The sequence below is a fragment of the Peromyscus leucopus genome, chromosome 15 (genome assembly GCF_004664715.2).
Source record: "Peromyscus leucopus breed LL Stock chromosome 15, UCI_PerLeu_2.1, whole genome shotgun sequence".
NCBI classification, from domain to species: domain Eukaryota; kingdom Metazoa; phylum Chordata; class Mammalia; order Rodentia; family Cricetidae; genus Peromyscus; species Peromyscus leucopus.
The window spans coordinates 52,465,239-52,492,901 of NC_051076.1; the positions used below are offsets into that span (position 1 = coordinate 52,465,239).

The 27,663-nt window shown below is 43.8% G+C and overlaps 1 protein-coding gene across 1 annotated transcript; it reads right to left on the bottom strand.

The window, feature by feature from the left end:
• Window positions 1-3,018: 3,018 nt before the first annotated feature.
• Ddx59 (DEAD-box helicase 59) lies at window positions 3,019-27,486 on the bottom strand. The gene is made up of 8 exons (XM_028857533.2): window positions 27,369-27,486; window positions 25,254-26,071; window positions 23,268-23,435; window positions 17,909-17,998; window positions 10,335-10,586; window positions 9,024-9,176; window positions 8,256-8,384; window positions 3,019-3,449 (listed from the first exon to the last, which is right to left on the bottom strand). Exons 2-8 carry the CDS (start codon window positions 26,058-26,060, stop codon window positions 3,186-3,188), a joined length of 1,863 nt encoding a protein of 620 aa, XP_028713366.1. The 5' UTR covers window positions 26,061-26,071; window positions 27,369-27,486; the 3' UTR covers window positions 3,019-3,185.
• Between the last annotated feature and the right edge of the window lie 177 nt (window positions 27,487-27,663).

The following is a 27,663-nucleotide window of genomic DNA, read 5'->3' on the forward strand; positions in this document are numbered from 1 at the left end:
AATAACAGCACAAATACTGCATATTATAAAAGAACTCCTGGCACCAACACCTGAATAAGAGAAGTGTGTTTACTTCATTCTCATTGGCTGGTTTTCACACCGCGGACCTTGGGCCTCCGGGGTCCCTGTAGGTACGGCTGGGAGACAGCAGAAGAGTGCTATCTGTGAGGAGTCAGTTTACCTCAAGCTGCCAGGAAAGTCACCTCGGATGACTTGTCACCTCTGGCAGCATACCTATGCAAACGGAGGAAACTCTGTGCTGCCTGTGGAAAATAGAAAGGAGGGTATAAGGAATGCTAATAGGAATCCAGAGCGGAGCACAACCTGGCAGTCAGTGTTCGCCCACCACCAGAGACAGCAAGGCCTCCTCAGGACACGAGTTAGTAAGTTGAGCTTAATGTATTACATTCCGTTGATAGTGTGGGCTGTAGGTGAAACGTGGCAATGTTTTCTGTAAGATGGCATGAAACCACACATTAGAAACACCCTTTGACTGTCTGAAAAAATTTTGATTATAGAATGCACTTGGTATTAGAAACACCAAAAGAATGACAGGAAAAGTATCTTATAAACTAGCACTTGAGTAATTCAAAGTCTAAAAGCCAGTTATAACTAAGATGTTCGGGTTGGGGATTTAGCTCAGTGATAGAGCGTTTACCTAGCAAGCGCAAGGCCCTGGGTTCGATCCTCAGCTCAAAAAAAAAAAAAAAAAAAACTAAGATGTTTATGATGGAAAAGCTGTTTGCTCCAATTCTGCTGTTAACAACCAAGAAATCAATTCAGCTCCTTTGCCATATAATGACTAGAAAAGAAATGGTATATCTATTAGTTATTTCAGCTAATTCATATTTTGAACGGTGCAATGATTTTTACAAAACTATTAAAATGTTATAATATAGTACTTTCTTGCCACTTCTCAGGAAGATCTGTCTGTGTGTACTTTTCCTTCTTGTTTTGCTTGGCGTGTTCTTTCTTGCATGGAATAATGATAGTAGAGGGTAACTCTAAAAATATCTGCCCTACCCTTCCCTGGCTCCTGACGGATTCTGAAGAAGGGGGAGGAGGTCATCGTCTTCAGCTGCTCCCAATGCTGAGCTCACCAAGCTCCCGTGGGTAGTTTCAAACCCATGATCCCACAGATGGCCTGGTTAAACTCAGAGGGCCACAAAACAAAACTAAAGGGTGAGACTTTAGTGGGAAGGAGACTTGTAGGGAGGAGGGGGTGAGGGTGAGAGTAACCAGAAAGTGGTGTGTGTGTGTGTGTATGTGTGTGTGTGTGTGTGTGTGTGTGTGAAACTGTCACAGAACAGGTTTAACTAAAAACATATCTTCAATAGCAACGCTCTGACCAGTTTCATCTGTAAAGTTTAATGTTCTGGTCTATATGAGGAAGAATCTCAGCACCACCATCCCTCAAGACAATGGAGTAAAAACGGAGTAGGAGATGTGGAAAAATGGGCAGCAGAAGCCAAGACTGAAGAGCTTGAAGGTCTCACGTGAGAAGGACGTGAAGGGCCGTGCACCAACAGTGGGCTCCCTCTCTAGGGGACTCAAGCAGCTGACTGAGTTCTTGTCAAGGGCTGAGTGCTCTTCACACACACACACACACACACACACACACACACACACACACACCCCCGCTGTACACTCACCTACCTCCTGCAAGCCCCACACAGTGAAGTATGCAGCTTAAAGGCTGTCAGCAGAACAGGGTCCGAAGGGGTCAACAGGCAGCTGAAAGGTCATCTGAGTATGCAGCGGGACAGAAGCCAACTGCATTTCAATTACCAGTGAGGCCACATTACTGCTTTGCGGCATTTTTGTTTATTCAAAAATAGTTTTTCATCATTTGCTGTTGTTTGGTTTGGTTTTTGAGAAAGGGTCTTATTTTGTAGGCCACGCTGGCCTCAAACTAGCAGTGATCCCCCTGCCTCAGGCAGCTAAATCCTGGGATTACAGACATGAATGAGCCACTACATTTGACTCTCCTGGAAGGATTGATTCCAGAAGCCATCTTACGTTTTTGGCTACCCCATTTTCACTTATAAACAACAAACAAATAAACAAACGAACAAGCAACACAACTGTCTTGCTGTCCCATCAGCACCTAGTCCACATTCTGTGACAGGGCCTTGAGCTCAGCCTGGCAGTGCATCCTTGCTATAGCACTTGGAACTCTCAGCAGCTGGCTTTCCTGGCTCCCTTGAAATTGTGTGTGTGTGTGTGTGTGTGTGTGTGTGTGTGTGTGTGTATACAGACACAAAGTCCAAGGGATGTACACTGGACCGGGCACTCATTTGTGACAGCTTGGGGAAGATGCTTTAGCTCAGAAGCCATGTGTCAACATCTGTGTCAACATCTGTATGACTACTCCTAAATTTCCCCACACAGTGCTACTGGTTTTTAATGAAAAGAAAGGCAGCGTATAGCTTCCTTTCTGTTTGAATGACAATGGCCCCTGAGGCTCATAAATTTGAATGCTTGGTCTCCAGTTGGTAGAACTGTCTGGGAGGAAATCTGAAAAGCTGCTAAACAGGCCACAGGGAAAACAACTGGGAACAAAACTAGACACTTGGTTCTTCTTTTCAAAGCACTTTGAGCATCTTCCACAGATGCAATGGCTCACTTTCTTCCTAGCCGTCCAGCAACAACTCAAGCGTCTATGTGCTTCTGGTGCTGCTGGGGAAGGGCAGGAGTCCTTGCTGGGGACAGTCCTGGCCCTGACAGCAGTAGCTCTGGGAACCACCCATTGAAACAACAGGAAATGCTGGCCAGAGGAGAAAAACTGTGCTCTTAGCAACTCAACTTCTGATTTTGTTTTTAATATACAAGGAGTGTGAACTGAAATAAATACAACATTTATGTACAAATTTTATTAAATTTTAAAAGATCTTAAAGATTCTTCTGTTCCTTGTACATTTTTTTTTTTTTTTAAAGTTTTAGTTGTTCCCAAGACAGAATTTCTTTATGTAACAATCCTGGCTGTCCAGGAACTCACTTTGTAGACCAGGCTGGCCTCGACCTCACAGAGATCTCTCTACCTCCGACTCCCAAGTGTTAGGATTAAAGGCGTGTGCCACCACTGCCCGGCTCCTTGTACATTTTTATTTACTCAATCATACAGTAGTTATTAGAGATTTTACAGATAATACATAAATAAAAACCACCGGAAGCGGCACACCAGATCATTTTTGTGAATTGCTCTTTTCGTGTTTCCTAATAATGTCCATGAGGTTGGCCCCCGTGACCAGGTTGCTCTGTGTCTGTCTGTCTTTCTGCTGCTCCTTTCTCTTCTGCTCATGAAGGTACGGGGAATTCAGCAGCTGTGGGGGGAGAAGGGAGCCTGTGGGCTTCACTCTTTTGGCAACATCCCAGAAGAGCCGTTTAGAGTTGTTATTGATGAAGGTAATTGCCGTTCCGCTTTGACCCAGTCTCCCCACTCTGCCAACCTGAAACAAAATGCAAAGACATTTTCAAGTCTCACTCGATTCAAGGGAAATGAAGACTATCATTACAGGTATTTATACAGCTTAACACTCCTTCAGACAGGGGACTTGTGTGTGTGTGTGTGTGTGTGTGTGTGTGTGTGTGTGTGTGTGTGTGTGTGTGAATGTGTGTGCATGCTGGGTACTGAACCCAAGGCCTCAGGTGTGCCAAGCACTGAGCACTACCCCTGAGTTACAATCTAAAGGTGTTCTCCGGACTGTGTGTCTTGACATATTTATGAAATCGATTTAGAGGGCTGATGTCAACATAGGTATTTTCTTGCTATCTTAATTTTACTGAAACAGTACAACAACTGTTTGTTTGAACTTTTGTGCCTTGAAATGTTAGATTTAAGCTATTTGATTTTTACACAGTTCTGAGTTTGACAAAATGGACACAAATTTGTGATTCAAACACTGAAATCTATAGCTAACATAAAATCTGCTTTGGCAGGCAGTGGTGGCGCACGCTTTTAATCCCAGCACCAGGAGGCAGAGGCAGGCAGATCTCTGGGAATTGGAGGCCAGCCTGGTCTACAGAGGAGTTCCAGGACAGCCAGAGCTAGAGAGACCCTGTCATAAAAAACTAAAAAACAAAATACTGAAGTGAATTAATTGATGGTTCCTACCAATATATAAGGTAGTTTTTAGGTTGTAAAAACAAAACAAAACAAAAAACCTCTACAAAATTAAAAGGGCTGAAGACCTCTAGGGAAGGAGATAGGCAAAGTGAGGAAGCAATACTGTGGTTTGGTGTCAGCTTTTAGCTTTATCTGATTTGCTTAATTACATTGCTGGATTGTTCAAATAAAATACAAATTGATCTAAAAATAGCTACAACCTACAAAAGAGGAGAAACTATTCACAAATCACATATTTGATGAAAGTCTTCTAGAATATGCAGAAAAATATTTAAGGTTTAATAATAAAGAAATCTAATTTAAAAACTGGACAAAAAGGATGTGACGCTTACCAAAGAAGACATACAAATAGCCAGGAAGTATTGCAAGGATGTTCCTGCAGCTCCATTCACCACTGAGGAAACGCAAACCAAAGCCGTAACAAAATACCATTTCATGCTTACTAAGGGTGGCTATAATCAAGAAGATGGGTTAGAATGCAGCTTAGTTGATAGAGTGCTTGCCTGGCAAGGAGGAGGCCTGGGTTAGATCCCCTGCAGGCATAAAGGAGGTGCAGTAGTGTGTGCCTGTAATTCCAGCAAAAGGATCAGAAGTTCAAGGTTATCCTCAGCTACATTGAGATTTAAGGTCAGCATGGAATGTGAGAATTCATGAAACCTTGACTTCAAAATCAACCAGTCAAGGAATAACAAGAGTTGGCAGATGTAGAGAAACTCACATGTTGCTGAAGAATATGTAAAAGCTACTTTGGAAAACAGTCTGGCAGATCCTGAAAAATGTTAAAAACAAAGTCACCATATAATTGGACAATTCTGTCCTAGGTACTAGCCAACAGGCATAAAAACGTGTGGAAAGGGGAACCTGAACATGACTATTCACAGCAGGGCCGCTGATAGTAATAGTGGCCCAAAAATAAAGAGCAGTATTAGTGAATGGTGCCACAAAGGTGCTATACCATAAATGGAATATTTTCGGCAATAAAAAAATAAAACAAATTTTAAATATACATGCTTTAAAATGGTTAAATGTTGAAAACATGCTAAGCAAGAAAAAAAGTTATAGAAGACCACACATGGCGTGATTTCTTTGACATGAAATGACCACAAGAGTCAAATCTACAGAGGCAGAAAGCAGAGCACAAGTGGTTGCTCAGGGATGGGGGTGTCTGTGTTTGCTCTGGAATGGGGGATGATCGCTGATGATATGGGGCAATTTTTTAGGGTGGTAAACATTTTCTAGAACTGACTGTAGCTATGTGTGCACAACTGTATGAATCTATATCTATACATGTGATTGTCTGGACTCACTTTAAATGAGTTGTACAGTATCTGAACTGTACCCAAGGATAATTTACAATGAGATACGGAGTGTAGCAGGGACTGGGGGTGCATACCTGCAATCCCAGCTGCTTGGGAGGCTGAGGCAGGAGACCCAGAAGTTTGAGGTTAGCCTGATCAACTTGGAAAGACACAATCTCAAAATTTAAAAAAAAAAATGAGGGGTGGGGAGGCAGGGCTGGAGACGTGGCTTAGTGGTTGAGTGTTTACCCAACATTCACGTAGCCCTGGGTTTAAAGCCCAGCATAAAACAAAAACAACCTCTAATATTTTCTAAACTCTAAGGTAGCCGATGCTATCTAATATCAAATTACTTTTCCCAGAAACTTTCTACCATTAAAAATAAAAGCCAGCCACATGGGAATTTCTATTATACTTATCTTTGGCTTAGCAGTTCTACTCATTTTTTTTTCTTTTTTTAAAGATAGGGTCTTGATGCACTGCTCAGTCTATCCACAAATGTCTGGGTTCAAACAATCCTCTGACCCAGCCTCTCCCGTAGCTGTGACATCTGGTTTGACTATTATGTCCATGGCCAGAGGAACTTACTGTGTAGTAACACTCATAAAAAGATAAGTACATGACTGTTACTGCAGCATTCTGGAATAGTAAAACACTGGAAACATAACAATCAATAAAGGGTTTGTTAACTCATAGTACACTCATAAAGTCTATCATCTTGTAGCAGTTAGAACAGGACAAGCCGGTAAGTCATCGAAAACATTTAAAGAGCCTGGCCACAGAGCAAGTGCGCCCTACCTAGTAACATCTAAATGGTACCTATTATGTATGCTGATGAGAAAAGACACCTGAGATATATTTAATAAAGCAAGGGATAGAACAATAGGTATGACGTGGTCCCATTGACATGTACGTGATAAATATGTGCATCTATGTGCATGTATGTATGTTTATAATTTTTTAACTATTATCTGTCAAAACTCAAAGACAGAAAGAAATGGTAAAGAAGGCTTATCGGCAGATGTAATGGTACGCACTTTTAATCCCAGCACTCAGGAGGCAGAGGAAGGCAGATCTCTGTGTGGTCTGTGACAGGCACAGACCTTTTTTTGTGAACAAAAAAGGAAGACTTACTTCTCATTTTCTGCCTTTTGTTAGGTGTAATACTTGGTCCTGTGAATATGTACTTCAAGATCTGAAATAATCTAAGACGGAGACAGAACTGGAAAAGCAGCTAGCTCTGGACTCATCTGAACAGAGTTAAGAAACCTAACACACACAGAAGCCCAGAGGCTAAGACTGTATTGTATAGTGGGGCAATCCTGAAAGCCAGAGTCAGCCTTGGAATGTCACAAAAGGACAAATGACTATAATCAGCAGATTCTAAGAGGCAAAGAAGCATCTCAATATTGTAACATCTTAGAAAAGTTTCCATCTAAAATTATGAAATATTTGAAAGGAAACATTGCACTTGTTCTAACACAGTCTCCTGGAGGGTATTGGATTCCCGATTAAGGCTCAGTAAAGCCCAAAGCTGCAATGCAGTGTGGCATTGGGAGGTGAGTCCAGGAGCAGAGGAAGGCTGTGCAGGAGGGTTGTAAGTGATGCCGCAGAAGGAAGGCAGAGCCCTCGGCGAGATAACAGCACTAAGCGGAGGCTCTGTTTCTGCCAGAAAGAGGGGCCATTGTTACTTTCGGAAGCAAAGGAAACACATGAAACTTTAACAGTGAAAGACTAGGACAGGTAAGGATAGAGAGAAGACAAGGTTCCTAAAACAAGCGTTTTAAAGAATCACTTTTACTCTGGCCAGCACGGCAACTTAGAGCAATCTTTTAAACGGGTTTCTTTTCTAAATATAAATAAAAGCCACCAGTGAACTCACTGAAGAGAAAAACAAACGCAGCAAAAACAAAGCAGTAATTTAATGCCTAAGATGTTTTTAGAAGATTTAACTTATGCACAGGCATGTTCTGCCTCTTGTGTCTCTGTGCACCATGCCAAGGCCTAGTGCCAGCAGAGCCAGAGGAGGGTGCCTAGACCCCGGAACTGCTGGGGACTGAACCCGGTCCCCTGCAAGAGCAACAAGTACTCTTGGGCACAGAGCAATCTCTCCTACCCCCTAACATTAAAAAAAAGACCCAAAAGTTTAGGTTTCTCACTTCTAGTTTTTAACGTAGTTTAGGTATAAAGTTTTTAGAACCAAAATTTTGTTTCTAAGTGCATACACGCATACACACACTCGCATGCACCCATACATTTTTTAATTAATTTTTTTTTTTTTATGTATACAGTGTTCTGTCTGCATGTACACCTGCAGGCCAGAAGAGGGCACAAGATCTCAATACAGATGGTTGTGAGCCACCATGTGGTTGCTGGGAATTGAACTCAGGACCTCTGGAAGAATAGCCAGTGCTCTTAACCACTGGGAAGTGCTCTTAACCACTTCCAGCCCCCAATTTCAAAATTTTTTAAACATTATTTTATGTGTATGAATGAATGTTTTGTCTGCATGTATGTATGTACACTACATGCCTGCCTGGTCCTAAGGAGCTCAGAAGAGGGTGTCAGTTCCCCTGGGACTACAGTTACGGATGGCTGGGAGCCGCTGTGTGGGTTCTGGGAACTGAACCAGGGTCCTCTAGAGGAGCAGACAATGTTCTTAACCGCCGAGTCAATTCTCCAATCCTAAGCACATATAGATTTTGAAGACTAAAAATATGTAAAGTTTTATGTCCAGCTTTTTTTAAAAAAAAAAAAAAGTTTCCTCACCCTGACAATGCCTTATCCAATCACACTCATCCACAAGCCAGCAGGACAGGGAAGCCCCTTACCTGATGAACATACTCATCCATGCTGGAAGGCATATCGAAATTCACAACCAGCTTGACGTTGACCAAGTCCAGGCCTCGGCCCAGGACCCCTGTGCTCACCACCACCTCATAGTCTCCTTCCAGTAATCCCTTTTCAATAAAGCATAAGGTTCATTATTCAGGCCAGGAGTGGTAGCGCATACCTATAATTCCAGCACTCGGGAGACAGAGGCCAGCATGGTCTAGATAGAGTTCTAGGTCAGCTAGGGATACATACTGAAACCCTGTCTAAAAAACAAGAAGCAGTAAAAAATAAATCATTATCTAGAACTTATTTTATATGGCTTCGTATAATTCTGACTTTTTTTTAAATGCTCACCTCAGTATTTTGTTGCCAGAGCTTTTCAATAAAAAGAAGTCTTACACTTGAAAACTGATTGTATCTTAAACTCTCCCTAACCTCTGTGGAATTTATTTTATTAATTTACTCAAGTGAATCTCTTCCTAAGGTGAACTTCTGCTCTGCCCCTGACCAAACTGACCTGATTTCTGAAACGGTAGATTGTGAATTAGCTATCCATTTAGCACACGCCCTCTAGACAACAGGCTTGCTGCTCCCCATACACAGAGGCTTAAGCAAGAGGAATTACAGACTTCACAGTCACTGCTTGCCTTGTGTTCCCTGTCACTGAAAAGGTCTGACTTATAAGCAACTGGTAAGAGGCGGTCTCTTGAAAATGCAGCAGAACAGATCTGGAGGACAGAGAGCACAGAACGCTAGGCTCCGACCTTCAGGGTGTCCCTCCTTTCCACTTGGGACTTCTCCGAGTGGATGGACGTGCTGTTTAAACCTGTGACTTTCTGAACCGCTTCGCTCAACAGATCCGCGCCCAGTTTGCAGTCCACAAACACCAACACTGGAGGCTTGAAGAGCTTTTTATCCTGAGGAAACAAAACAAGAAATTAAATTATTCATAGAGCGAAATTTATGTGGAAAATGTCTCTGAGATCATTAGCATGAGCTATCGAAAGGTTTACAAATATTGCTAAAAGGAAATTATAATTATTTTACAATATAAAATAAAGGCATACTCTTCTAAAACTAATGTTCTCATTTAAGGATGCACAAACTGCTAGCTCACTTTTTTATCATCAATATTACAAATATATTTTAAAAATTTAAGGACCATTACATAGTTCTAAACCCTGCTCACTAGTCAATGCAAGTTGTCTTTAACTTAATACCATACTTGTAAAGTAATTTTTTCATATATCAGCTACAAGTTTGCTTAAATTAGTTCAAAGATTCTCAAAGACAGAACAGACAAGAAACACTTTGAAAAAATATATATAATTTTTGAAAGTTAAAATATTAAGGAATTGTGTGCGTGCGTGCGTGCGTGCGTGCGTGCGTGCGTGCGTGTGTGTGTGTGTGTGTGTGTGTGTGTGTGTGTGTGTTTGAGACAGGGTCATATTCTGTAGTCTAGGCTCACTGGAGCTCAATTTGTAGCCTTAGCTGGTTTCAAATACAAGGCTATTCTTCTGCCTCAGCCTTCCAAATCCTAGGATTATAGGCACGGACAGTCTTCATACTGAGCACCTTTGCACAGTAAGGGAAAGGAAAACGGACTCTGAGTCAGAGGCCAGCATCAACACTACACACTTAGTTTAGCACGTCACGACTGAAGGAGGAGGATGAGTTCAAGCCAGCGTGGCCTACAAAGTGAGACCTGAAACCAAAACAAAGCGAGACCCCAACAAAACCCCAAGTAGGCATCTAGACGACATAGTCTCAGAAATAAAGCTGTGAGTTGGGCATGGTAGCAAACGCCTTTAATCCCAATGCGAGGAGACAGAGGCAGGAGTGTCGTGAGCCTGGGCTATATGGTATCAGGCAAGCCAGGAATACATAGCAAAAGCCTGCCACAAACATTAGAAGCAAAATTCAATTTGATGCTTACAGAATTCTGATGTAAGGGGTTTACTATCAAATATCTGCACCCACATTCCTCCAAAGCTACCCTGCAGCATCGCTCTCTGGAGCTGAGGAGAGGCCAACACAGGCCATAAACATGGCTGACTGCTGGAATACTCACTCACATTTAGGATTTCAAACAGCTTCTTCTTTTTGCCTGGGTCTTCTACCCACAGGACGATCTGCCGCACGCTGGGGCAGGGCAGGTTCTTGTCCCCAGTGACAATCCTCACAGGGTTGTTCAGAAGCTGGTCTGCAAGCTGTTCTATGCTGCCCGGAATCGTGGCCGAAACCAAGATGGTCTGGCAGTCGCCAGGAACGTTCTCCAAAACGTCAAGCACTTGCTGTTGAAAGCCCATCTTTAACATGGTGTCAGCCTACAACGAAGGCATCCTAAGGTCAGGCCTACTCAACACTACAACCCAGAACCACTCAGGATAAGACTGAACAATTAAGAACAGAAAAAAAAAATTAAAAACGCAGAAAAATACATTACAGTGCCAAAAGACCATCAGGGAAATGTTTATGCAAAATTATAAACTATATAACTTAATGATACTGGTTATTATTAATAGCCACAAAAGAGACATGCTATATATTTATCAGTAAGGTACTTGTTAAATTATGGCAACATATAACACTGTGCCATTATGAAAAACAACCAGAACACTGTGCAACACAATACTATTTATATTACAAAACAATATAAATATACATAATCAAGAAATTAATTAAGCTGGGGCAGTGGTTTGCACTCAGGAGACTAAGGCAAGAGAACTACAAGGCCAGACTGAACTATAGAGTGAAACCCTGAAAAACTAAGTTGCTACCACGGAGAAGCCTAGAGAGCCGTTGTGTGTAAGGGGTGTGTGGGGGGGTGTTGCTCACTACACTTTGTTTTTCAGTGCTGAGAATTTAACCCAGGTCTGTGTGCATGCTCGTGTCCCACTATTGAACCACGTCTGTTGGCCCTGGATTTTGGAGACAGAGTCTTGGCACAAAGGCAGGGCTGACCTTGAACTCATGATCTTCCTGCGATAGCTCTCCAAGTGCTGAGTTTATAGGCACAAGCCACCATGGTTGTCAGGGTTCACTTTTTGTTTTTCATAGTTTTATTTCCTTCTAGCCATGGATAGGTGCTATATAATAAAATTATTTTAAATTAAGAAAATCGATGTTGGGACAGCTATGGTTTAAATGTTGGTTATGGTTCTAATGTTGCTTGTCTTCTGTCTCCATCTTTCCTCCAGAAGTATCTTCACTCAAATCTAAGCATACACATCACCTTCCAGAGAGCCTCTGGTTACCAATCTGAGGAAACCCATGGTTCGTCCCTGCCGTATTGCCGTAGATAGGTACACCTGCCACAGCTCCCCGGGGCAGCGCTCATCAGCATCCCTTTCCACTACATCCACTAAACCAACAGTATCTGGCATGTCAAAAGCCACAAAAAGAATATCTTTCATAAATATAGGGACATCCTTAATTTTAAGTACTAAATAAGATCTAATTTTGTAATGGGCTACATATCAGTGTCCAAAGTTTATAAATCCAGGAATTACCTGGGGTGAGTTTTTCAGGATCCCTGGGCTGCTGAATCATACTATCTCCATGAGAAAGCCAGTCTAGACTGCATTCACTGGGCACGTCAGGCAGTTCTATGTTTTCCTTTGTCTGTTTGTTGTTTCCTTTGATTTGGTAGCCCAGGCTGGCTTTGGAGGATTTATTTGTTCTATGTGTTTGAGTATTTTACCAGCATGCATGTCTGTGCTCCATGTGTGTGCCTGGTATTTGCAGCATGCATGTCTGTGCTCCATGTGTGTGCCTGGTATTTGCAGAGGTCAGAAAAGGGTGTTGGATCCCCTGGAACTGGGATTGGGGATGGCTGTGAGCCACCAGGTGAGTGCTGAGAACTGAGCCCAGGTCCTCTGTAAGAGTAGCAAGTGCTCTTAACTACTGAGCCAACCCTCCAGTGCCCTCAGACTGCCTTCTAAGTGCAGGAGTCTCAGGCCAGGACATACTCTCTGGAGCCCGGGGGACTTTTATCCTAGGCCAAGTTGGGCAGACCCGTGCTTGTTTACTACCATGCTTTCTAATAGAAACAAACAGTACAGTTTGTGCACAGTCCAACAGAGTGAAGGAAGAAGGCCTCGACCCTCATCCTGAGGGACAGGGGACAGTGTCAGAGTCCCTCATTCTGAAGCAGTGGGGACGGAGCAGGATGGGGGTGGGGGAGGATTCTGACAAGAGTCACGGTGACTGAGCAGAGGTGTCAACTGAAGGAATGCCCTGCGTCCTGGCCCTCCCTCTTGAGATCCATCACTCAGCTCCTCATCCTCAGCTCCTATCTCGGACTACTCCACCGACTCAGCAGCCAACTCCAACGTCAGGCCTCAGTGCTCTCCCTCGTCCCCTAGCCTTCTTTTGGAGACACCAGACAGTACAGACTCCAATGCACACTTCCTGCATGGAGAAAACCACTTCCCTTACTCTATTGGTCAGAGGAAGGCCCAACTCAGACAGCATTCCCAGGACCCAGCATTTACTCGCTCCCCCTTTCTAAAATTAACAGCCCAACTGTAATTTATGGAGTCACCTCTGCAGCTGCCCTCTTTCCCTGTGTGCAGTCATCAGAAGGCTCACAGATGATTACAGTGACTCAGATTTAACCCTTCGGGCCCAGTGCCTCCACCCTGCCCTTGACCGCGGCACTCCTTGGCTGCTTGCTGGCTGCTTGGTCTCTGAGCCGTCTTCTTTAAATTCTCTTGGACTGAGCAGGGGAATGGCCTCCCTAAACCACCACTTCTACCAAGCTACGCCCAACTCGTAATTTAGAAAGCCTCATTGTCTCCCACATCAAATCCAGAAGCTTCTGCCTCCCCTTCAGGGCCCTCTATAATTTGACTCCACCCTAGCTACCCAACTCTACTTCCTATTATTTCTCAGGAAGGATTCTTCGAGCTGCCTGGTCTCCTTCTTCCCCTCCACAAGACACTTGGGCTTTCTGACTCTGCTTATCTTCATCGGAATATCTGACCTGCTCTCCGGTTTTAATTTCCCCATCTTCTGAGGAGCAGTTCAAATCCCATCACTATTTTTTCACTACTGCCAAAGCATCTTACTCTCTTAATTCTACTCCTGGACAATTAGCACATTACTTACACAATACAGCATTTTATTTTATTTTGTTTTATTTTATTTTATTTTATTTTTTTATTTTATTTTATTTTATTTTTTTATTTTATTTTATAGCCGTTTCCCCAACTAGTTGAGAAACTATGGCTCAAGACAAATTCCAATCTTTCCCTGTTTTGTGGAACCCCATCCCACCCAATCATTTTCCTCTTCTTCTAATACATTTTTTAATGATGCAACAGATTGAATCCAACACCTTACAAATGCTAGGCAAGTACTTTACAATTCAATTATACTCATGATCCTTTTTTAAAAAGATTTGTTTTTAATTTTCGTGTATTGGGTTTGCCTGCTGTATGAATGTGTACCTGCTTGTGCCCGGTGCCCACAGACACCAGAAGGACACTGTGTGTCTGGGTGCTGGGCATCAAACCTGGGTCCTCTATAAGGCAGCAGGCCCTCTTACTCACTAGGCCACATCCTTCCCCCAATCCTTGGTGTTTTGCATTAGAGTATCTCTATTTAACTCAGGCTGCTCTTGAACTTGAGATCCTCCTGCCTCTACTTCTCTGGGTGAGTGCTGGGTTAACAGGCATGTGCCCCCATGCCTGTGTGTTTTTTTATTATTTTCTTTCTTCCTTTTTCTGTGTGTGTGTGTGTGTGTGTGTGTGTGTGTGTGTGTGTGTGTGTGTGGTGTTCATGTAGGTGTACATGTATATGTACAGACATTCACACCTGCGTAAAGGCCAGAGGTCAACCTTGGATGCCATTCTTCAGGTTCCACTCACCTTGTTTTTGGAGACAGGGTCTCCAGTGGCCTGCAGCTTGCCAAGAATGGCTGGCCATGGTTCTGCCTGTCTCCACTTCCCCAGTTCTAGGATGGCATTAGTGTGCCACCACACTCACTTTCATTTGTGTGGCTTCTAGTAACAAACTCAGTCCGCACTGACTATCTCGTCAGCCCCACGTCTGGGTTTTTGTTTATTTCTGTTTTACTGTTTTGGTTTTCTTCAAGCACAGTCTAGCTATGTAGCCTAGACTGGCCTTGAATTTATGATCCTCATGCCTTTGGCACTACAGCAAGTGGATTATAGGTGTGTGCCACCATACCATGCTGGTTATTTTCAATATTGCTATGGTTGTACAGGTTAGTTTCAAAAGATCATACTGGCCCCCAAAGCCTACAATAGTGACCATCTGTTCTTTTATTTAAACTTAAATTTTTTTATTTTATTTATGTGTATGAGTTTTTTGCCTGCATGTATGTCTGTATACCATGTGAGATGCTCACGGAGGCCAGAAGAGGTCATCAGATCCCTTGGAACTGGAGTTACAGGGTGTTGTGAGCAGCCATGTGGGTGCTGGGAATTGAACTTGTGTCCTCTAGGAGAATAGTCAGTGCTCTTAACCACTAAACCATCTCTCCATCTACTGTTCTAAAGAAAGTATTTGCCAATCATTGGCCTATACTGTTATCTAAGTATTTTTTTTAAGGTGAAAATGCTATTTATTTATTTATTTGTGCGTGTATGTTATGTCTGTAGGTTACAGAACAACTTGCTGGAGTTCTCTCCTTCCATCATGTAAGTTCTGGAGACTGAGCTCAGGTCGCCTGGCTTGGCAGCAAGCACCTTCACCTGCTGAGCTTTCCTGCCAGCCCCTATTTGAGTATTTCTATATCTCAACAGAGAGGATGCTTTGGCCTTTATTTCAAGTATATGTCTTTTTTTCTCAAAATTTCAGTATCTTGTAGGTCTGAATCATAATGAAAATGTTTCTGCAGTCCCACCCACACATCCAGGGTTGGTTAGTCTGTACTAGACAGCGCTTCTGTACTAACTTCTGCTGAAACAATCTGTAAGGTTGTTTGCCTGCTCCTTTCCCTTCTGAGCTACAAAGAAACCACACCCTTAAAAGCTGGGCACGTGGGCAGAAGCTTCACATAACAGACACTCCACACACGCTTGCTAAACAGATACCTCTTTTGCATGATGATGTGCCGTGATTTCTTACAGGCCCTAGGAGTCCTTATTTACTGCAAAAAATTAAAATGCTGTGAAACGATAAGAGAATGAGCACAACCTAAGTCCACCAAAGGCCATCCCGGACAACACTGACTTAGCAGACCTTTCAAAGGGCTCAACTGTATTGTTTTCCTTCCTTTGGACATCTCGGTCTATGAGACCTTTCTCAGCATTCCTCATCCTCACTCTACAGGATTACACAGCTTGCCCAAGTTCTCACAGGAACTGGTAAAAACAAGTTCTTGAGGGTTTTGGCTACATCTTTACATACCTGAGGGTATTCCCCTGCTGTTTACTGGGGCAAGGGTGACCAGGATGTCATCACTGGTCAGAGCCTGGAATGGCACCCAACCTCTGCTGTCACTGCTGATGGAAAACATGAAAAACACATGTTCCCTGGGTGCAGGGATGACATGTGTCCAGTTCTCACACTTGTCTGCATGATGTTATAAGATCTAATCAATGTAATAATAATGATAATGATAATAATATAGATATGGCAGAATGGCTCAGTAGGTAAAGGTACTTGCAACACAAGCCTGATGCCCTGGTTCAATCCCCAGAACCCATGATGGGAAGAAGGAACCAACTTCAAAAAGTTGTCACATGACTTCCACACAGATGTCATGGCATGAATGCTCCTATGCACATATTCATGCACATGGGCACACACAATAATAATAACAAATACAAATTAAATAAAATATATAGGGCTGACAAGATGGTTCAGTGGTCAAAGTACTTGCGGTCAACCCTCTAAACCTGAGTTTGATCCCTGGAACCCACATGTGGAGGAAGGAACCAACTTCCAGAAGCTGTCCTCTAACCTTCACACTGACATCACAGCAAGTGCATGTGTACATATACACATTACATATATATATATATATATACACACATATATGTATGTATATATATGCATATATACAATATCATGCACTCCATTTTATACTTCAGAAGTATAAAATGCCTGGTATGTTAACAATAACAAAAATTTCCCAACGATTAGACCAATGTCCATATAGAAAAAGACCCATTATTCAAATAACATCAAATAACCACTATCAGCTACTTCTACAGTTCTTTTTCTTTTTTTTTTTAAAGATTTATTTATTTATTATGTATACAGCATGTATGACTGCAGGCCAGAAGAGGGCACCAGATCTCATTACAGATGGTTGTGAGCCACCATGTGGTTGCTGGGAATTGAACTCAGGACCTCTGGAAGAGCAGTCAGTGCTCTTAACCTCTGAGCCATCTCTCCAGCCTTTTTTTTTTTTTTTTTTTTTTTTTGTCTTTTTGTTTTGTTTTTCGAGACAGGGTTTCTCTGTGTAACTTTGCACCTTTCCTGGAACTCGCTTTGTAGAACAGGCTGGCCTCGAACTCACAGAGATCCGCCTGCCTCTGCCTCCCTACAGTTCTTGTAAATAATTATTGCCCCTGATTTTTTTAAACATTGAGAAGCATAAAATGTTTTTTAAAATCTATCATTGTGAGACTGGAGAGGTAGCTCAGTGATTGAGTGGTTGCTTGGCATGCAGAAGGTCCCAGGGCCAATTCCCAGTACTGCAAAATAAAACACAAAAAAGCCCAAAACCTTATCATGGAGATTATAGTACCCCTGAGTCTGAGAGTTCTGCACTAGGAAATAATAGCTTTGCCTTGGTTTTGCTGCAGTGTACATAAGAGTCAGTGTAAGACCCAGTAGAATAAATTCTTACAAGTTCCTAAATTTTTCATTCAGAAAATGCTCTGAATATACAATGACATTGCATAGCTACAATAAACATTTAAATAAATTATATAAAATCAAGTGATTGTTTTTTAATGTGTATGTGTAGTCTATGTATGCCTGCAGGTGCACACACAAGCATGTCCATATATGCATGTGAAGGCTTAGAGGTCAACAACAACTATCTTTCTCGATCACTTTCTACCTCATTTTATACATGTGCGTGCACACACATGCACACACACACATGCACACATCCATTTATTTTTCTACATATGTGTATATGCATGATTGTGTGACAAAGTGCACATGTGGAGAACAGAGACCAACCTTGGTGCCAGGCCTCACCTTCCACCTTGTTTGAGGCAAGGTCTCTCTTACTGTTCACTGCTGCTAGTGGACCTGGTTTTTACAAGGGTTCCAGAGATCTGAACTCCTATCATCAGGCTGGAAGAGCAAATGCTCTTACCCACTGGGCCATCTTCCCAGACCCTCACCTTATTTTTTGAGAGAGTCTCTAACTGAACCTAGAGCCCACTGACTGGCTCTGTGGGTGGGCCAGTGAGCTCCAGGGATCCTCCTGTCTCTGCTCTCCCAGCAATGCTGTTTCCGACATGCACCTCCACGTCCAGACGTCATGTGAGTGCTGAGGACCTATCTCAGTCCGCACACGGGTGCGGCATACACTTTAATCACCCAGCCGTGAGTGCTGAGGACCAGACTCAGGTCCGCACATGGATGCGGCATACACTTTAATCACCCAGCCATCGCCCCGACCTGACAACAGTTTTTAAACATTACTACTTACTTCGTCTACCACCACAATTTTTATGCCACCGAGGGAAACAGCACTCTGTTTTATTATATCCAGAAGTCGTCCAGGGGTTGCTATGATAACCTGAATAAAACAGCAAAGGCAAATTTAAAATTAGATAATATTCATTTATCCACTCAATCTTTGTTGCTTTCTTTTGGGATAGGGTCTCATTATGTACCCAGGCTTGCCTTGAACTTGTAATCCCCTGCCTCCACTTTCTGAGTTACAGGTGTACACTACCACACCTGGCCTTTCATTCTATGTTTACTGAGTAGCAAGTATATACAAGATACTGTGTAAAGTACCACAATGAATAAGTCATAGACTGTTTCTGCTCCCAGAAAATATGCCATCTACAGGAAGGAACAAATAAAAAATGTTATTGTGATACATATGATACACAATAAATGAGAAGTCTGTCGTGTACATAAAACATAAAGATGGGTCTAAAGGATCAATGGGAGGAAGGTGAGTCGTTCAAACAACAACAACAAAAGTATACCTATGTCATCCCCGGAGTGAGGGTCTACAGAGGGCTCCTTGGAGAAAGGCAGGGCTCCAGCACGGCCAGGGGAAAATAAGGCAGACAGGGATCTCCTTAGGTAGACAGTAAGTATGCAGAGAAAATGGAGATATGACCTAAAGCCACAGAAACCAACTCAAGATACCTCACTGTTCAAATCAGGGTCAAACCAAATCACGATATGAAACTACACCTTTAAATAAAACAGGAAACCCTGATGCCATACTGATGAACATAAGACATCTGTGTATCTCAAAGTACTTCTCCCAAAATAATTACTAAATACAAAAGGAAAGAATAAACTTTACAGTTAAGAGACAAGTTAATATTCTGCAAGGTAGTGGTATAATTGAGTGGTAGAGTGTTTCCCTAGTGTGGTAGTTTGCAAGAAAATGGCTCCCAAAGGGAGTGGCACTATTAGAAGATAAGGCCTTGTTGAAGTAGGCGTGGTCTCATTGGAGGACATAGTGTGTTTCATTGGAGGACATAGTGTGTCACTATGGAGGTGGGCTTTGAGGTCTCATATATGCTCAAGATACCACCCAGTGTCTCAGTTCACTTCCTGCTGCCTGCAAGATATAGGACTCTCAGCTCCTTCTTCAGCACCATGTCTGCCTGCATGCCACCATGTCCCACCATGACGACAATGGACTAAACCTCTGAAAATGTAAACCACCCCATTAAATTCTTTTATAAGTGTTGCTGTGGTCATGGTGTCTCTTCACAGCAACAGAAACCCTAACTAAGACACTTAGGATGCCTGAGACCTGGAGTTCTACCCCAGTACCTCAAGGAAGAAAAAAAGTCAAAGCTGCCCCAAAGGATGCAAGGAAAGAACAAAGTGTACTTCTCTTCAGAGTGGTTTGTAAGCTGGCCATGGCAGAGCACTCCGTAACTGTAGCACTTCTGATGCAGGATTGCCATCAGTGTGAGACCAACAGATAGAGGGAGGGGTGAGGGGCTGGCTCAGCAGACAAGAGCACTCACTGTACAAGCACAAGGCCGTGAGGTGCTGGGGATATCGCTCTGTATAAATAAAATGCTGACTGGCCAGTAGCCAGGCAGGAAGTATAGGCAGGACAAGCAGAGAAGAGAATTCTGGGAACAGGAAGGCTGAGTCGGAGAGACGTGCCAGCTGCCACCATGACAAGCAAGATGTAAGGTACCTGTAAGCCACGAGCCATGTGACAACTTATAGATTAATAGAAATGGGTTAATTTAAGATAGAAGAAGTAGATAATAAGAAGCCTGCCACAGCCATACAGTTTATAAGTAATATAAGCGTCTGTGTGTTTATTTTATAAATGGGCTGTCAGACTGCCAGGGCTTGGCGGGACCTGGGGAGAAAACTCTCCAGCTACAGTGAGGTCAAGGCCTCAGCACCCACAGAGGTTGGCTGTGGCTGCACGTGGCCTGGGATCCCAGCACTACGGAACTCCAGCTTCAGTAAGGGAGCCCGTCTCAAGGGAACAACTCAGAGTGTGATAGAACACAACACCCAGTGTCCTCCTCTGGCCTCTACAAGTGCACAGGAGCACACACCTGTGCACACATGTGCACATCCATTGCACATACACACCATATACATATAAAAATTTAAGAAGAACAGACCGAAAGGACGGCTCAGTGCCTGGAAGCACTCGCTGTCCCCAGCACCCACCTGGTGGCTCACAACCATGTGTAACTCCAGCTCCTCTACACCAAGCACACACGGTTGCAAATACACACATGCAGGCAAAACACTCATACACACACACACACACACACACACACACACACACACACACACATACACACACACAAATCTGAAAGTACAATATGAAAAATCACAACATCACCAAAAAGAAGTGACATGTAAATCCTGGAAGTGTCAAGATCATGGAAAAAAAAACCGTAAAGACTAAAGAACCCCAGCAAACTGACACGGCAGGGAGGCGCTGTCTTGGTTTCTTTCCCGGGGCTGTGATAAAGTATCCTACCAAAACAACTTAAGGGTGAAGGGTTTGCTCTGGTCACAACTCAAGGGGACAGGCAGCTGTGGCAGGGGCGTGCACAGTCGGACAGCAGAGAACAGAAGCTGTGTGGTAACGCTTAGCTTGACTTTCCAATTGTATACCGTCCGGGATCCCTGCCCAGGGAACGCTGAACTACAATCAGGATGGGTCTTCGAACATTAGTTACTGTCATCAAGATAACCCCCCAGGGGCATGCCCATCTCTCAGGTGACCCAAGATTCTGTCAAGTTGACAACACTAGCCATCACACACCATCCAAATACAACATATGATCCTGGTGTACCTATTTGGTTTTTGTTTTGTTTTGTTTTGTTTTGTTTGTCCCTCGGAGCGGAGGACTGAACCCAGGGCCTTCAAGCACTCTACCATTGAGCTAAATCCCCAACCCTCCTATTTGCTTTTTTAATGCTTATTTTTTGAGATGGGCACTCTGTAGCCCAGGCTGGCCTTGAACTTTAAATCATCTTGCCTCTAAAGCCATAGTGCTAGAATTAGAGGTATGACCACTACATCCAGCTTAAACTGGATTCTTATGCTAGGGGAGCAGGTATAGGGTAGGGTAGGGTAGGGTAGGGTAGGGTAGGGTAGGGTAGGGTAGGGTGTGTGTGTGTGTGTGTGTGTGTGTGTGTGTGTGTGTGTGTGTAGGTGGGAGAATTATTAGTAGGCCCCAAAGTGTAGCTGACATACTAATTTCTGATCTATTATGTCAGTGTTAACTTCCTGATCTGGAATTGCATGATGAACATGCAGAGTAATGTCCTTAGTTGTAGGAATCACATCCTGAAATATATGAGAATGACAGAGCATCAAGTCAGACACTTCCTTCCAAGAAACCTGGGAGAAAGAAGTCTTTTATAGTGTACTGGTTTCTTTCTTTCTTTCTTTTCTTTTTTCTTTCTTTTTTTGATGTTTTTGAAACAGGGTTTCATTACGTAGCTTTGGAGGCTGTCCTGGAACTCGCACAGTAGACCAGGCTGGTCTCAAAGTCACAGAGATCCACCTGCCTCTGCCTCCTGAGTGCTGGGATTAAAGGCATTGCCTGGCTTTGTACTGGTTTCTTTGGTTCAAGTTGAAGATTTTGTTTTGTTTTTCAAGGCAGGGTTTCTCTATGTTTGTGCCTTTCCTGGAACTGACTCTATAGCCCAGGCTACCTTGAACTCACAAAGATCCACCTGGCTCTGCCTCCCAAGTGCTGGTATTAAAGGCATGCACCACTACCGCCCGGCCTCAAGTTGAAGATTTTTTTTAAAAAAAAATGTATGAAAACGTTGTATCCAGTCATCTAAATGACTAACTAAATATTGCAAACTGGAGTTTACCCCCAATGTATTAACTATTTTTTTCTAAGACTGAAATGCAGTCAGCGTGATGGAGCAAGCTCAGCACTCAGAAGGCTGGGGTGGATGAACTTCAGCTGGAGGCCATCAAGCATCCAAGAACTGAATCTATTGTGAAAACACCACAAATGAGATGAAGCGGCACTAGGCTGAACGCATTAATATGGATGAGACTCTAGCAAGTTCTACTAAGCCAATTCAGTGTCCATAAAATATTTTAATGGTTTACCTTATAAACATATACTGTTGAACTTAAAATTTTTCCACTAGTAAAATATCATCTCCTCTGTTTTATATAGTGGAGGTCTACAATGAAAATCAATGAACCAATTTCCCACTAATTACCAACCAGCAATGTCTTACAAGTGTATTTGACATGTTTTAAATCTCTCAGACATATCTGATGAGACGTCTGATGAGCAAGATAAGTATTAATACAGCTTTTTAATATTGCAGTAGTTTCATACCTGTTGGTAAGTACCCATTGTCCCTTTTCCACACAGTGCTCTCTGGCATCTCAGTTTCTCCCCTGGGACTTCAGAACCTCACTGCCATCTCAGAAACTAAAAAGGTAACACCCAGAATAGCAGGGGACCCCCAGGACCAACGGCAGCACCTAGGCTACAGTCTACTTTTACTGGTCAGCTTCGATGCCAAACTTCCCTTAAGCTGACTCAACAAGGATGTACAACCATTCTAATTCAAGAAAACTGGAGCCCACTCAAGCGAAGTCAGTTATCTATGATACTGTCACCAAGTTCCAAAGCTACTAGGTCACATTGCTTCCATGTATCAGAGAACACAGCCGACACACAGTAGCACCGTGAAGGGGGTAGCAGAGTCAGATATATTAAGGTTCCAGTTTGGGCAATTATTATTTATTAGCTATGAATATTTGAATGAGTCCCACTTTCTGAGACCTGCCTTCTCAATCATGAAGGATGAGTTGGACAAACCTCCCTCCAGGCAATGGTCACATGTGATGAAGTACATGAAGACACCCAACAGAGTTGAGTCCACAGCAAGCACTCAGGAAGTTGTATTCCATTCCTTTCCTACATAAAATGAACCTTTTGTTTCCTTTGTTTCTTTCTTCCTTCCTTCCTTCCTTCCTTCCTTTTTTTTTTTTTTTTTTTTTTACAAAGTCTCACTCTGTAGCTGTGTACTGGCCTAGAACTCACTATGTAGCTCAGGCTGACCACAAACTCTCAGCAATCCTCCTGCTTCAGCCTCCAATGCTGGGATTCTAGACATGAATCACTACACTTACACTTGGCTATAAAATTAACTTTGGAAAAAAAAGACTTAGTTGGCAAAAACCTAAAAACTACCTAAAATCACATCCTCGAGAGAATCATGCATGGAGAATCATGCATGCATACACACACGCCACACACACACACACACACACACACACACACACTCCTCTATTGCTTACAAAACTTTGAAAGGCCTTCTCCCAAGCAGGTGCTTACCTTCACATGCTGTCGTAAGCGATGGAGCTGTGGGGGTAGAGGTAAGCCCCCCACGAGAAGCACCGTCTTCATGCGCGGCAGACCACTCATTAATTCCTTGGCTTGCTTCTCTATCTGGATGGCTAGTTCTCTCGTTGGGGTAAGAATGAGTGCTGATGGAGTTTTATCCTGCAAAGAGGAGAGAAACAACTCAGAACACCTCAACAATGAACTCCTGCTGACATGAACTACGCCCTCTACAGTGACACCATCAGCCCGAGATAGGAGCCCTTCGTTCACCCCATACAGTTTTCCTCCAAAAAATGATCAGAAATTGAACCCATTTCTTACACAACTTAGATAAACAACTAAAGATCAAAAGTGAATAAGGTGAGAAAGGCCTCCTCTCTCGAGGAGGAATCCCATGGTCGTCAGGAAAACTCACCAAAGCTTCGCACTGTATCTTCATTCTCCACGTTCACACATTTACATCTTTATTATTTTTTCTTTCTTTCTTTTCTTTTCTTTCTTTTGGCCAAAGAACTTGAGTTTATGTATGGATGCGTGAGAGGCACCCACATCCTATCTTCTCCCTTAGCTCTATTAATCACTGCATGTTTGAGCTGTACTCTAGACATCTGGTACTTTTCCCTCACACCATCCTCTATTGCTTTCTTCTCTTTCCTCCCCATCTACCCTTTCTCTCTCTTCTTGCCACGAGCCTGGGCCACATGCCCACCAGGACAGGCTGGGCATCCTCAACCCACCAAAATGCACTTTAAATACCAAGACTTCTGAGCACCAACACCGTGTTCAAAAGTCTCAGATCCTGGGGGCTGTGGGGATGGCTCAGTGGTTAACAGCAGTGGCTTCTCTTGCGGAGGACCCAGGTTTGGTGCCCAGCACTCCCGGGGCAGCTTACTACCTCCTGCAACTCCTGTATGTGAGCTCCAACACCTTCTTCTGGCTTCCAAGGACACAAGGCACATATGTGGTCCACTGATACATGTACAGGAAAGCACCCGAATACTTAAATAAAATTATAATAAAAAAAAAGTTTCAGACTCCGGAGCACTTTGTATTTTGGATTTCTGAATTAGGGATGCTCAACCAGTAAAGACTATGCAAATACTCTAAAATTGGAAAAGCTCCCAAACCTTAAATACCTCTGGTTCCGAACCATTTCAGATGCCACTTGGCACAAACTAGGGAAACAAATATGCCAAGTTCGTGAAATTGTGTGTGAAAATGCTTTATGCACTACAAACTAACAAAGAAGCTAATATTTCTTGTTTTGTTTTGCTTGAGACATGGTCTTACTAGGCAGCCTAGGCTGTCTAGAACCCAGTTCTCCTGCCTCGGTGCCGGGATACAGGCTTGGGCCACTGGGCCCAGCAGTACTATTTAGATGAACCAGGGGTCACACTTAAGAGCATACTTTGAGCCGGGTGGTGGTGATGCACGCCTTTGATCCCAGCATTCAGGCAGGAAGCAGTGGCAGGCGGATCTCTGTGGGTTCGAGGCTAGCCTGGCCTACAGAGTGAGTTCCAGGACAGCCAGGGCTACACAGAGAAAACCCTGTCTTGAAATACCAAAGAGTATACTTTGATATGGTGCAACAGCGTTATTACTTTAATATACAATGTCAGTTTCTCCCAAACCCAAGAGGCTTAGCTGACATAAACTGCAGCTCATCCATCTGGTAAACAGGATTTTTCCTTCCAGAACAAAACTTTGTTCTTTTATTGAAAATCTGCTAAAAATAAAAATGTTTTGTAAGGAAATTAATTTTTAGACCTTCCAGGAAAAGATCTCTGGTTCAATACAATAAAAAGAATATTCTTTGATATTATGTTTCACATACAAAACAGAAGCAAAATCACCAGGCGTCTCAGTGACTTAATATCCAAACGCTGAGCTGAAGCTTGCACATTTATTAGTTATGATGAAACTTGGTAAATAGTGCATCTGTTTCTGAGAAGACTACGTGTCAGATCTGTAAATTACCTCAAATAAAGCTCGGATGATAACAGGAAGGAGAAAGGCAGCTGTTTTTCCTGAGCCGGTGTCTGCACTGGCCAGGATGTCTCTTCCCAGGAGTCCCACAGGAATCATCTGCATCTGGATGGGAGTCGGCACTTCGTAGCCAGATTTCTTCAAGTTCTGGTTTAAGGTCTCAGGGAAGCCACAGTGCTCAAAGTCAATAATGGGTCTGGCAACGTCCTGTCCCTGAACGGAGATCCCTAGCTGCTGCTTAAGGGTTTCAATCTGGTCCTCCCTCAGGGTCACAATAAAGGGGTGCTCTTTGTAGACATAAAAGGCATCCAGTGGGGACTCTGGGTGGGAAGCAGCCCTCTGCGGGCTGCTGGCCTTTAACGACTCTTCCTCTTCCTTGACTTGCAGCAGATGTTTGGCTTTGCACTCCAAGCTACACACATCTTCATCGGTCTTATCACAGATATACTCTCCGTAGCGGCCACAGACAACGCAGACAGGCTCCCCAGGCTCTGGCCACCGCTGGGTTTTGGAAAATGACTTCACAGGCTCTTCGGGAGGAAAGCTGTCCTTCACACCCTGTTCAGGCCCTACCAAACAAGCCTCGGCCAACTGGCCAGAAGGACTGGGTAAGGGGCGTGATGCACTGCCAGGTCTGTCTACCGAGACAGTTTCTTTGGTAACTGAAGCATGGGCTGGAATATCTCCGCCTCTGTCCAGTTGCAGGTCTTCTGCTTCTGGCTTACTCTTCTTACCTACACCGCTTTGGAGGTCATCATTAGAATTCCTCTTGATTTTCAATGATCTCGGAACAAACATCCTTCAATATTCTGTTGAGGAAATTGCACCAAGAGATATATTTTACCCTCAATTAAGCTCACACATTAGTACCACATGGGGTACAGTCAGAGAGTTTTACTCAAAGCCAATAGTGAAGAAAGACATCACGTCACTTTGCATGCCAAACTTTTCTTCCACTTAGCAACTTCCTCTGGGGGAGGGGTTACAGTCCTTTTACACACACACACACACACACACACACACACACACACACACACACACAGTTCCTCGGAACCCTGCTGTGCACACCACACCACCTACTGTTTACACATCATCTGTACTTTCAAGGATCAGACATTATCAAATTCTACAGTCAATCCTTCAACTGCATTTTCACAAAAGAAAAGTGGATATCTCACAATTAGAATCTTAAAAATGAAAACTACAGACCAAACAGGAAAAAAAAAAATGCTATTATGTTTCTATACGTAACAGAGTGCTCATTCTGTGTATTGCTGCCTTTCCTAACCTTTACTACCAGGGAAAGTCAGTCACTGCAACCTTCTATTACATATATCAGCATAACAAATACATGTATGTATGTATGTGTGTATATATATACACGTGTGTGTGTGTGTGTGTGTGTGTGTGTGTGTATACACGATGGAGATGTAGTTCAGTGGAAGAGTGCTTTGCTAGCACATGAGGGCCTGAGTTCTACATTAAAAGAAAAACACTGATATTTACACACACACACACACACACACACACATAACAGACGATGAAGAATCCCAGCCACCTAAGGATTGAGTATATTTATTTAAAATACAATTTCTAAGTGTTAGAAACCAGGTATTCTTGCTCTGAAGAGCATTAAAAATGTTTTCACAAATCAGTGAGTGGGGAAAAGAACGTCTAACCCTTACTTTGGGACTAAGAAATATATTGACAATTCTCTCAAAAAATTAAAAAAAAAATCAACTTAAGAAATCGCTAGATCCCATTTTCTATTAAAAAAAAAAAAAGAGAAACGAAAACCAAAAACATGGCACCGGAACCGCCCGGACGAGAGGCTGCGGCAGGGCCATCAGCAAGGGGTGGGGCCGTTGCCGGGGGCAGCGGAGAGCCCGCCACCCACTCCTCCCGCGCGCGGCAACGCCCGCACCCCGCGCGTTCCCGCCCTCCCCGCCCGCGGGCCCGCACCCCAGGCGCGCGCACGTTCGAGGACCCCCGGCGGGCGGGCGGGCGGCGCGCTTCCGCCGGCTGCCGCCTCGCGCCGCGGTCACGGAGCACAGGAGCGGGAGCCGGAGGCCCGGGCTGCCGGAGGCCAGGGCGGCGCACGCTCACCCGCGCGGACCCGGCCGCGTCCGTTCTCGCTCGGGCCGCTCCTTCCCAGGCGCCGGGCCGAACTTCCGGCCGACGACCCGGCCCCGGGTCTGAAGGCCCCACGCCTGCGCGCGGCGGGAGGCGGGGCTCCGGGTGGCCACGCCCTCGCGGTGACGCAGCTGCGGGTGGGCGGGCGCGCAGGAAGGAGGAGGGGAGGGGTGGGAATCCTTTTGGAAGCGGGTACCGCAGGGAGGAGGCTGGTGAGAAAGCAGAATTGCCAGGAAGGGCGGGGGCCGCCGTGCTCAGAAAGTGGGAA

Bases quoted from the DNA above. Each gene is read 5' to 3' on its own strand.
- Ddx59 (XM_028857533.2), bottom strand. From the start codon at position 26,060: ATGTTTGTTCCGAGATCATTGAAAATCAAGAGGAATTCTAATGATGAC. The intron at 23,436-25,253 runs GTAATTTACAGA...TCCTCTTTGCAG, and splicing joins TCATCCGAGCTTTATTTGAG to GATAAAACTCCATCAGCACT. The intron at 3,450-8,255 runs GTAAGGGGCTTC...ATTTTGTTTCAG, and splicing joins TGGATGAGTATGTTCATCAG to GTTGGCAGAGTGGGGAGACT.